Source organism: Calonectris borealis, chromosome 2 (assembly GCF_964195595.1).
Source record: "Calonectris borealis chromosome 2, bCalBor7.hap1.2, whole genome shotgun sequence".
NCBI lineage: Eukaryota > Metazoa > Chordata > Aves > Procellariiformes > Procellariidae > Calonectris > Calonectris borealis.
The window spans coordinates 27315176-27327992 of record NC_134313.1 but is presented as its reverse complement, the minus strand read 5'-3'; the positions used below and the strand labels follow the sequence as shown (position 1 = coordinate 27327992).

The following is a 12817-nucleotide window of genomic DNA, read 5'->3' as shown; positions in this document are numbered from 1 at the left end:
GGATGTCCTTCCACAGCAACGGTCAGGGATAATGAAAAAGAAACTCACTTTGATGGCCTTTCTTTCCCATACAGTCGCACTCAAGCAAGTCGTGGGTAACACAGCTGGAATCTTCATGAAGAGTAAAGAGATTTCTAAGCTCCTCAATGGAAAAATGGATGTGTTCAGATGTCTTGGAAAGGTCTACAACTGCCCCAGACAGGTCTTGTTTGCTAATCTGTCTTTGATAAATCTTTTCTTCTATTGAGCCTGTATTGAAAAAAAAAATAAAAATAGATATACTGGGTTAATTTTTGACCAGTACTTGTCAAGAAGAAAAGTCAAACCCATTTCCCACTATTTTCAGTTATTCAAGCAAAAGCAAAGCAAAGCATCGGCAAATGAATCAATGTGATGTCTCTATTTTAACTGAATTCAGAACAAATAATGTATATTTTTAAAGGATTAATTATTTCCAAAAACACTCCCTTCCTGTCTTTTACAGACAAAATTTCAATAGCTGTCTCACTCTAGGGTATGTTTGAGCACCATCTCTGACCTGTGGTTAGCAGTCTGTAGATATATACAGTATGTTTCTGACCATCTCTCCACACTCTAGCCATTGCCTGAAGAAAGCAAAAAGATGAAGAGTATTAACACCCTACTATACAACGGTATTTCAACTAAAACTTGTAGCCTCCGCTGACCAAATTACCAGTTCTGCTAGGTCATTCAAAAAGATGTTGTCCAAAGAAAGCATTCCTCAATTACTGTCTTTGACTGTTTTTATAAAAGTCTTCTGGTATTAACTGTAAATAATTTTGAAAACATAATTTACTTTCTGCCATTTATGCTCCCCTTTCTTTCTGTGTACTATAGTAGGAAAGTAGGGGTTTCAGCTCTTTCCTGGCAGAAATCCCCTCTTCATATTTGTTTTCCAAGCATCATCAACTGTTTAATATTTCAGGAACACTCATCATTCTCCCCCATCTCCAAAATTGTTTTTTGCCACAATACATCTTTAAAAATTACTTTTCCATTTCTTTTAAAATTGTAAAATTAGTGTTTCACATCCCCTTTAATTCTTAAACAAACAAAATGTGACCGAGTATTGCTATATGATTTTTTTTTAAAAACGTAAGGGTTACACCTACATACTGGATACAAGTAACCACAACATGGTTTGCGGTCTTTGGCAACCCGGAGCAATTTTGACTGATTTAGCAGACTGTGTTTCAAGCAACAAGACAACTGACTGCATGAGGGTACTAATTCACACTTGGAAGAGGAGCAGGGCCAAGAATCAGAGCTTATTTCAGGTATTAAGCACACAGCATTACAATAAAAAGTTTCTTACTAGGTTTATAAAAATATTTTTAAAATTGTTATTATTAAGGACTATTCTAAATGAACACTCTTATGCCAACTAAATAATCCCTTGAGGCCAACAGTGCCATTACAAGAACAGCACAGCACTGCCTTTGATTTCTTTTTTTTGGCATCATTGCCACATGATTTTCTCATTCTCTTAATTCTGATCAGAACCTCTCCCTTTTTCTCAGGTACTGCAAATCAACAGCAACATTCGCTATGCAGTCTAATCATGTTTTTCTTTTCTTTTTAGAAACACAGCAACTTTCCAGTTAAAAAGAGGTCAGGAGAAAAAGGGGATACATGACTCACTCCTCCAAAGAAACCAGAATTTAGTCCTCTCATTTTTTACTGCAAGAGGGCTTCTAATGATCCCAATATATATAATACAACAAAGAAATATTTCTTCTTTTCTTCTCAGAAAGAGTTTCCCTCCAGTATTGTACTTGTCCAGATGCAATGTGATAATTGCGTAGCAATAAGACAAGTAAAGCCAGGCTTTTCAAAATCAATCAGGAAATCATTTGATGCCCATCCCAACCCACATGTACACAGTTGTTTTCAGACCTGAATATCCGTAGCTGGATTCCAGTCGATATCATACAGGATCAAATGAGAGGCTCCGACCAGATTCAGTCCTACTCCGCCAGCCTTTGAACTCAGCAAAAAGATAAAAGCTGGACTGAATTTACTATTAAAAGTATCAACAATCTGTTGTCTCTGGGAGACAGGAGTATGTCCATCAAGTCTAGTATAAGAGTATCCATAACGTTTGCATGTCTCTTGTAATATGTTTAATGTCTGAGTGTAATTGGATACCAGTACGACTCTGTCAAACAGTAAAACAAAGTTATCTTATCATCTTAGACGTTGGTAAAGTTCAAGTCCAATAACAAATTACTGAAGACATCTAAGAAAATAAAATTACAAGTCAAGCAAAAATTACACATAAACCTGAGGCTACTCATATTTCCTAAGAAATAAAACATTTCCTATTAATTTGGAGCACATACTATATTTGGATGCATTATACCTACTGTCAAGCATTCAAATGTTAAATAATGCATGTTTTCCTTCACAACAGAATTTGGCTTAATGCACAGATTACAGGGATCCAGAATCAACCACAAAGATAGTGTTTTTTTTTTTTTAAATCTCTATTTATACAAAATAGCTGTTGTTAAGGCAGCATTTGCAGAGGGTGTTGTAGCAGCTAATAAATAATATATATATGACTCCACTTACTGAAAAAGCTACTGTCAACTTCTATAGACAACCTTGGAAAATTCTAATAAACAAAATCATGAAAGTCAAATAGGAAAGAGGTGGCTCTTTCCTACATTTTATGACTGAAAAGAACTGGGATGAAGGATAGTGAAAGATATCACAAACAATATAGTCTGGATTTCTGTTGTGATTTTTTTTAAAGCAAAATCAGTCTGATCCCTTAATCTAATGACTCATACTATGTCTGTGTTTTTACTCTGAAATTTTTGTTAAATAAGTTTCAGAGATCTGCAAATCTAGAATTTCTATCCTCCCAGATATTGAGGATGATTCTACTGAGTGGACAAAGAAAGATCTTTTGAACTTAAGCCATAAAAAAAATAATAAGGACAATTACGGCATTTTCTGCCAGATCTTGTTTGGAGGTCTTTTATAATCTAAACTAAATATAACAAATTCCATCAAAGGTGCTCCATTTTTTAAAATAATTTTGATTAAAAACAAGTACTGAAGAACTAGACAAATAATTTCAGGGAAAACCTGATAAATTAACATTTTAAAATTGTTTTAAATCATTTTATTACTACACTTTACAATTGAACTACATCCAAGACTTGTTTGTAAAGACTTTGCAAGACTGATTTTTTTTGTCAATCAACACCAAATTCACACCTTTGTTTTCACTCAAAAATAGAATATAAACTTCAGAAGACGACTGGAATTGAGTCTGTATGTTGCAAAAACTATTTAGTACCAATAAGAGCAGAGAAACAAAAGAAAAAGAAACATGAACAGGACTGAATTAAAGCAACAAAACTTTTAAAGGTGTAAAATAATGCCTGGCCACCAGCTGTAACTCAGCAGCTCCTATAACACTGATAGAGGGAGAGGTGCTTTTTCCCGATACCCGTTTCTTTTGACATACATTTGACGTACATTTAGATATTTAGCTGTCATTCGTTTCAATGGATGTTAGGCATATGAACTTCAACAACAGGCTCAGCTTTCTGATTTCTAAAAAGAGAGCATCTTCAAATTCCATTATATCAGTGCCAAGAGATCTGCTGTTACTTCCCGCTACTGAATTACAGCATGTCCTATTTAAGCATCAATTTAAATAAAAGTTAAAAGCTAAATACTTTTGGAATAGCTGGGCTTTAAGGCATGAGCCCATGAAAAAGTTATCATGGGACACAAGGTCATGTGAGATTTCCATGAATCAGCAATTGCACAGTAATAACTAACCATGTGCATCCTATTACCCCATGATAAACAGAGGTTTTCCTACATGTCAGTGGCATTTACCACAGGGGAAATAAGCAGTTGCTGTGCAAGTTCGTCTGTTGAGACTGGTTACCCTGAACAGAAAAGGCAGTAAGCACTGAGCAGTTAAATGTGATTAAAGAGGAAATAACTTACAATCTAGTAATTAAAACTATTTTAGTGCAATTTAGAATATTTAATACATTAATACATCTCCTCAAGGAGATACAAAACATCGGAAAGTCTCTGCAAGTAAAGATAATATGTCATAGTACAGGGGCTGTAGCAAACTATCTAACTTGCTGGACCTCGGTATGAAAAATACAAGTATCTTTATCCGGAAAAAATATGAAGAGCATCTTTGAAAATTATGTCAGCTGCAAATCCTAGTTTAGTAATTTAACAAGGAAGAGCCAGGAGTACAATGCATAAATGTGCCTGGCACCTCTGCAAACAGTTGCAATGCCTTTATTTTGAATATTACGTCCCCATGCATTTGAAAAGCAAAACAATATCCAGAAGGTCACTCCCATTATCTCCCTTTTACCTTTCTTTCACACTTGCCTTTCGGAAGAGTTGAGCTCATGGATTGCTGCTAACAACTTCACCAGCACCTGCAATTTTCCTGAATCAGTTTCAGAGAAAGTGTCCGAAGTATAATCTTGTGGAAAGACATCTATTAGACCTTCGTAGAGGCCTGACTCATCGTGTTCATCAGACATAGGATTACAGCTTTTTTCCTATTGAAAATAAAAGGATTCAAGTTCCACATCCCCTCTAGCATGTTTTGGGTTTTTTTAAACTTTGCTGTATTTTTATTACAAAGACAAAAGGAGGCATCAAAAGCTGCCACAAAGTAGTGTACCGTGTGAGCATGACAACCTCCCAGTACTGGATTGAAAGCACAGTTTTAAAATACTGATAGTGTTTACTTTATTTTAAACCTCTAATCTAAGATGTTGTTTGCAGCTGAGTAGAAAGTTGTAATACTTAAAACTGAAAAATGCATTTTACTTCTCTACTTAAACAACCACACAGGTGTACGCCCACAGCAAAGCCATATCTAAAACTTGGTGGGGGGGGAATCACTACTCTGTTTATTCTTTCTAAATCCTGTAATACCTTATTATGGAACTTCCCAGTCATTGACTTTTTTTAGGAAGATGCTGTCATTAAGATTCAGTTATGTAACTGGAAATGAAGAAAAGCTAGCAAGTAAAAACAATAAAATAGAAGAAATACAGGTAATATTTTGCTGTACTTTGAAAATCAATGTTTCACAGGGAGGAAAAGCCAAACTACTCAAATGCCAAAACCACAATGGCAATAAATGACTTGCACACATAGTCCTTTCCATTCCTATAGTTTCTAAAGGCTTACGCTTTCACATACGAAAAATTTCTAATGCTTATACTATGAAGTAAAGGCAATGAACTTTACCTGGCAGTGTTGAAAGTTAGAGGGAGGTCTGTGCTACGGACATTCCTACAAAATCATGAAGTACGTCTTTTAAGAAAGATTTACGTTTCCACCCACCTTACTTGGACTTTGACTAGCGGCCATAGAAGCTAGTATTACCAAGTTCTAACTATCATATTATTTATCTATAGGAATGAGAACATTTCTATAGAAATAACAAGGGGTACAGTGTGATAGGATCCCAGGAGAAGTGGAAATGAAGACATCTAGTACCACTGACATCTTGAGCCTGCAGCTCCCAGTGTCACTGAGCTTGAGAGAGTGAAATTATCATATGGACAGGTAGGCTTCAGAGGAACCAGCAGACAGAGTACACAGAATAATCTCTAGCTAACTGTGTTCTTTGTAAAATTCACATTTATATGTATTTTTACAAATATTCAGAGACAAGATTAAGAGGGAAAATACATGAAGAACAAGAAAATACCACAAGGCAATAGGAAACTGGTGAGATATCTTCCCTGAGTATTCAGATTTCCTAACATTTATGTTTTTGAAAGCAGATCTCCTAAAGCAAGTTGTATGTGAGAGGAGAGTTTGGAAATTACCTTAAGTAACATGCACATTGACCATAATATAGTTTTAGTGACATTTGCCTGCTGAAATGACTAATTGCAGGCACCCACTCCCACGCAAATAGATACCTTTATAGCTTTAAACAGAAGACATGGATGATTGCAAAGTTTTTTCAAAGCTCCTATACATATCAGGTGAGGACTGTTTTCTAGCCTGCCTTGTAGACAGGACCTAATAACTCGAGAACTAAGTAGTTTTCGATACAACTCAAGCTGCAGTGCTGTTGGTAGGCAGAAGATTATGCTCTCCTTTTTAGGGGGCAGAAATTTGTTTATAATCTCCTGTGTTCTCCTTAGAATAAAGAGTCCCGTGAGGCGTGTGAGTTCTGCTGCTCTTTTTTCTCCTAATTCCTTTTCCTCCTAAAAGAACAAAGCACAAAATTAATTATAATCTTGCATTTCATCACAATAATTTTGTCTATTATTTTAATTAGGTATTTAAATAACATTTTAAAAGTATGATAGCACTTTCTGACATGGGACTGTACTGACCAATTCTTCTCCAATTAGTACCACTGCATTAGCTTAGTTCTAGGACTGGCTTCTAAAATCTTAAACATAGGGAGATAATGTCCCAGAAGACATCCAAGGCTTGAATTATATTCTAGAATTTCTCGAGATGCAATAAAATCATGCAGATTTTGCAGTACTGTAGAGAAACTAAGAATGAATAAAGAATCATCACATGGTAATGCGCATGGCATTTTCGGGAATGCAAGGTGTTGGAAGAACAATTTTTGCCTGGTAATTAATAGGCAGCTGAAATGACGTGATCTCAACATGGATGTATTCCTCCTGCTCCCTTTGGAGAACAACTGAATTTATTTCAAATAGGTAGGTGAAAAGCTTTTGCTACTATTAGTACTCCTGAGCTTCATTTTATTCTATAGAAAGCAAATTTCATAGTGCTGTCTATGAATTTTCTTCTATAATACCTTTGTTGCTGAAGGTTCTCTGGATCTGACAATCGGCTCCTCATATATCTTTCTATATGTGGATAAAGAACCAAGTATTCCTGGATTCACAAACTCTATTAATGCATAAAATTCTTGCAAGTCATTTTGGATTGGAGTACCTGGAAAGAGAAAAAAAAAAATTCTGCATTTGGTAACTTTTTCTTGAAACTGATAGAAGTACAACCGTTGAATGCAGGGTTTAATGTTGAGAATGCATCTTGAAAACAGATGTTTGGTTTCAGTGTGAATTACTCAGAGTTCTGAATTAATCTTTATCATGATTAATAAGCTACTGTCCTACTAACTAAACAGACTGCACATGTAATTGTTTTGACAAAGGAATTTAAAAAGTCAAGTTCTAAATCAATTTTATTAAATAACGACAAAGGAAAACAGTGAATGTATGCAAACAGAGTCCTGATTCCCTTACAGAAGTTCCCAGGCTCCTCGCCTGCCCCTGAAGATAGACAAATTTTGCATTTATTTAAAAAAATTGGAAATAATCTGTTTTTACAAGACCCAAGATTTGTGCATTTAATACCCATTGCCAAAATTTATACTGTGGTCCTGCCATACTTACAATATCTTTTTCCTTTACCCCAACCTAGTACTATTAACAGAGCGAAATATTAAAAGTAACTATAGATACTAACCAGTAAGGATTATTCTCCTCTCACAAGACAGACTAGTGAGGGCCATAGTTGTCTTAATAGAGCTATTTTTCAGACGATGTCCTTCATCACAGATTAGGAGGTTAAATTCTATAGCCTGAATTTGATCCAAAGATCGCAGTAGCATCTCATAACTGATTATCATAATTGAATAAAGTGGAGAACCGATGAATTCTTCTACTTTGTGGTCCTGCAGGCATAAAGGAAAATATATAACTATTTCTTTGGAGATCACTCATCATATTCCTTAAACATCTAGTGTCTAAAGAAATTTCTTCTAGCATGACACAAGACATTTACTATCTCCTTCATGAGTTTGGATTATTGATTCTTTCCTAATTTGCAAAGGAAATATGGGATCTGATACAGCAATTTAGTTTTACCACCTCATTAAAAGAAAATTTATTATTCTTTTAGGCCTTCAAATCCTCTGAGACACATTACTGTGAAGGTGAAAAGCACAGGCTCCCTGCAACAGCTTCCCAGTCCTGGCATTTAGGTAAGCTTCAAATGAATAATTAAAGCCAACATGACAAAGAGGCATAAGTAGCTGCCTGTATATTCACTTCGGCATCTCAAGCCATAAGGTGCAGTGATATGGTCCAGGAAGGTAGGAAGTTACCATATTCTACCAAAATTCCCCTTGTATTTTTGAATTGAATATGACACTAACTTTGTTACAAGCCCTTAACATTGATGGGTTGGCCAACAGGTAAGGGCAGCCTGAGACTCAGAAAATAGAGCTCAAAAACCAGCCCCAGAAAACATGCCTGTCTACTGCTAAATAAATGCAATTCATTTCTAAGACCTGTATTACTGGTTAGAAAATGTCTACAAGCCCCTCCGCTCTTATATACCCTGCAAACCCTTTTCCTTCAATAGACATCAAGCCTTTTGATGTTTATTGAAGGAAATAGACACACTAAATAAAAAGCCACTATAATGCGACAGGGACCTTCTTCCAAAAAAGTTTCCTAGAAATAGTTACATTTCTGCGCAGACTTGTGAATGTACTAGAATTGCTTACCTGTCTTGCAATTATGCTTAAAAATGGAAAAATCTACTGTGGGCACATCCCTCACCATTCCGCCCGGCTCCAGACGCTAATTCCCTGCACGCTCCTTCCTGTTTCCTAACGGTGTTCACTAACTCAGCAGGCTATGGGTGCAGCTGACAAGCTGAAGGACCTCTTCAATTGTGAAAGCAAATCAGGCTAGAGCCTCAGAAGGTATTTTTATTTCCAAACAAGATCAGTTACCAAACACAGACAACTAAGTCTGGAGCCAGATGGTGTAATACGCTGTAAAAGCAGCACCACTTAATTATCACAACCTTTAGAGCCTCCTAGCAGGTGATTCAGATGAATCTGTGGGCCGAATCTGGCACATTAATCTCACAAAGTACCTTGTGGTAGATCAGTCCCCACATGCTGCTCACGAAGAGGCCCAGCACGCGTCGGAGGACGCACAGAGTAGTGAGGAGCAGGTAACAAGGGCATGCATGGATTTCCCCAGGTGTTTGGACTGGACCTGAGCATTCCTGTGGTTTCCAGGACTGTAGTTAACTGCCTGTTTTCTGGCCAGTATTTTTACTGCCATTTTCAAAATAGGAGCAGAAAATTTCCCAACACGGGAACAGAGACACAGAGGAGCCCTGTAGGCAACACCCAATCTTGTCCCTGCCCAGTATTCAGGCTCCACATTGCAGCCCTGAAGACAGAGGCAATGCCTCTCTGGTCTTCTCTTGGGATGGTCAAGCATCAGAAGGTGCCCAGGGTTCAGAAATCATTTTGTTTTCCTACACTTTCGGGCTGTGAGCTGAGACTACAGGGAAAGTGTTGAGGCACTGGGGAACTGCCTCCAATGTTCCTCCCCTGGTAAATCATCAACTCTTCCGGACTGTTTGAACCCCTTAAAAAAAAGCAGGAGAGTCCTGGCAGATTATGAGCCCCCTGCAGCCAAATATAATATATTCCCTGCTGTACATAACAACAGCAGTGGATGATAGACTAAAAATTAAAATGAATTTACAAGTTAATTTCAAGTAATTAATTTATCCTCTTAACTGGCTGCAAGATATGTATGTATTATAGCCTCCATTTTCACAATTATCCAAAGTGACTTGACAGGTTTAAGCGAGTTGCCCAGAGCCACATATGGAGTAATTGTCAATCAGTATTAGAGCTCCATAATGTCCCAGACTTACTCTTTGAACAGATCTTTCTTTGCACTAGTCCAAATCCAATGTAGCCGTTGAAGTGTAAATTAAAAAATGCTGAATCATGAAGCAATGTAAACCTTTAATTAATTAATTCTCCAGATATTTTGACTTAAAAACCAAACCAAAACAACTCCAGTAGAAGTGATACTCTGCAAACAGATAAAGGAGTTATTCTCTCAAACACGTCTCAAATGCTGATAACATGGATTAACAAGATCGAAATGCAACCTTTGTGGAGATGCCTTCATTTTAAAAGCAATGTCCTCTACATGACATTTGCATTTTAACAGAAGTAAAGTGTAATCACATTCTAAAAGCAGATAATGTCCTGGTTTTTGGAAGAGTCTACTACTGAAGGGTTACAATCAGTTCATGGTGTTTCAGCGTGAAAGTGAGGAAAACATGCCTAACATATTTTAAAAAGTCTGCCAGTTCTTTGAATGTATTCCTTATAGGCAAGAAAGAATAGGAAAAAAAAACGTTTAAGACAAGCTCTTCCTTTTAAGTTATACTGGAGAAATAACAGTATGGTAATTGCTGTTTTTCTGGAGAAGATAGACAGTAAATTATTTTGAAATACCTCATTATACCCAGGCAAGTCATATTGTGTCTTCCTTTTGCATGACAATGTATTCCTTGCTATTTGGGAACACAATCTTAAAAGCTGCTGAGTGTCCTCAATCCAAATGGCTCCAACGAGATGAGTGAGAATATTAAAGTTATTTAAATTAAAAGAAAATGAAAGCTACTGTCATTTTGGGTCATAGTAACTGTCAGCAAATTCAGGTTTTCTCCTCCCAATATTATTCATAAAAACTGCAAGAAAATGTTCAATTATTTCTAACTACCTTTTCAGGTAAAAATGTTGCCATATTATATTTTGCCTTGTATCCACTTCTTTCAGAAACTTCCATATTTCTCATCCTAACCTATATTACATTACAGTTCCTGACAAGTCAGTTTGCTTCATTTCCACATCTTGAAACAAGTTACTAAGAAAAGCAAATGATGCAAAGAGCACCTATTACATGTGGATTGTCCTCACTGGAAGATGGGTAGGTTCAGTAATCTCAAGGGTTTGACAATAATGAGTGAAATTCAAAGAAATAATTATTGCTACAGAATTTTGTACGCTCTACAAAAGAGTTTAAAAACAGTTTGAAAACTTACATTTCATCTGAAATATTCACTCTTCCATATAGACAATAAGGATAATGCAAGAAACTAAAAGCAAATCTGGTTGATGTAAGAATTGGGTCATCTTTAGAATGAAGTACTATTTGTTTCTTCAATCGACTTGTATGGAATTATTAGTTAAAAAATACCTCTGGAAAATAAATATCTTTATCTCTGTTGCAAGCACCAATGAAGATACTGTAAGTTCTCCACTTCCTCCCACTGGCACAACTCAAATATATAGGAACAAGGAAAAAGTAGGGGTACAGCAGATTGCTGAATGTACATACAGAAACCACAGTTTGCTAACAACTTCTCCTTCCTTTCTGCTATGAATGCCCACTCCATATGGACATGGGGACCAGAAGTCTTAGGAAAAGAAATACTGGATGGTAAATTATGAAAAACAGAGCTTAAATCTGAAAGCTTCAGAAGCGTTAATGAAGGCATGAGCAAGTCTCCTTCAATTCACAGCTTCACGAATGCCACTCCTGAGGGGACCCAACCCTCTGACTGAGATATTGAGCCATGCTTAATGGGAAAACTTACATGGCAAGAAAGCCTTACTGGATAACCAGAGCAACACGTGTCTCTCCTCCAGAGAAAGTGCTCAGTCAGTGATGCTACAGTTTCACTCCTTGAACTCCCTTGTCTTTTACTTGGCCAGGTTCTTTCCTGCCTGATGTGGTCAATAAAGGTCGCTGAAGCAGAGAGTCTGTGCTAGAACTTCTAGTCTTTGCAGTAAAGGATGGAGAGAGTTTTGTGTTTCAAAAACAAAGGTAAGACCCTAAAGGTCTACCAAGGAGATTAAAAGATGAAATACTTGGTCAGCACATGGGATTCATCCAGGCACTACAGGAACTTGGGAGTGTCATTACCAGTGGGAACAGCTCCACTATAGGAGGGGGACAGGGATCAGCATCATCCCGCTCCTTTATTAAGATTTGTACTTGTCTGCATTCTTCTAGTGACGAGAGATATTCACATTACCTAACACTGAGACTTTAGGCTTGGTAACTCATGAGACTTTAAATCATCCCTACAGAAACCTAATTCTTGACAGTGACAGTAAAGGGAATAACCTTCTGAAGTAACCTGAAACAGACAGCCGAAACAAAGAGGAAAAATTTTTCAATACAGAACAAAAGTAACTACCACAGAAGCGGAGTACAAGTCAGTCAAGGTAGATGCTCTGGTACCTAAAGCAGGGAAGGTGAGCACTTTGACAGACAACAGAAAGCTCCTTAAACTGAAGAGGCACAAGGAGGGGCGTGTCACCTTTTACATCTTCAAAGGTGAAGCCTGAGGAAAGATAAGACAGACATATGCTACGCAGGCGGTGAGCTTGAGTTATGATCTGGTTACTGACAGCTAAATGCCCATGTGGACAATTACCCAAAGGAGAAATAAAGTATTACAAATAAATATTAATAGAGAATTACTAGTTTTGGTCTCTGGTTAAAAAAGAAAAAAAAAAAAAAAAAGGAAAAAAAATCACAAGTCCTGTATTCTGAGCAAAATATGACCTAATCCCCTTTTGGAAATAAATCTTACCTGATCAACTGTAAAGACCTTGATCCTTTCACTTCCCAACCATTTCTGAAATTCTTTTTTCCAGTTTTTTACCAGACTCCCAGGGGTGACAATTAGTGCTCGCTTTAGCACAGGTTTGCATCCATAGACCCCTTGACGCAGAAGAGTCCAGACAAGTGCAATGCATTGCAATGTTTTTCCTAAGCCCATTTCATCAGCAAGAATAGCTCCAAATCTGCCACTAACTCTGTAAGATATAATTAGGCAGCAGTAACATTTTAAAAGACATCTCCATAATTATTTACAAATGGCTTAGGGAATTGCTTCTTGTGGTTGTTTTCTGAAGTATAAAGAACCTATGTATACT

At 36.9% G+C, this 12817-nt stretch overlaps 1 protein-coding gene across 4 annotated transcripts in view; it reads right to left on the bottom strand.

Moving 5' to 3' along the window:
• The window catches only part of RAD54B (RAD54 homolog B), a 64901-nt gene that overhangs the window by 3865 nt on the left and 48219 nt on the right, over window positions 1–12817 (bottom strand). For 2 of the 4 annotated variants that reach the window (XM_075141478.1, XM_075141481.1), the window contains 9 exons: window positions 12472–12697; window positions 8926–9060; window positions 7504–7711; window positions 6830–6969; window positions 5964–6254; window positions 4405–4580; window positions 1918–2179; window positions 539–605; window positions 49–249 (listed from right to left, as the gene is read on the bottom strand). In XM_075141478.1, coding sequence (XP_074997579.1) covers window positions 49–249; window positions 539–605; window positions 1918–2179; window positions 4405–4580; window positions 5964–6254; window positions 6830–6969; window positions 7504–7711; window positions 8926–9060; window positions 12472–12697 — 1706 coding nt within the window. Of the gene's footprint in view, window positions 1–48; window positions 250–538; window positions 606–1917; window positions 2180–4404; window positions 4581–5963; window positions 6255–6829; window positions 6970–7503; window positions 7712–8925; window positions 9061–12471; window positions 12698–12817 lie in introns of those variants that run through there. The other 2 variants (XM_075141479.1, XM_075141480.1) reach the window with 2 other exon arrangements.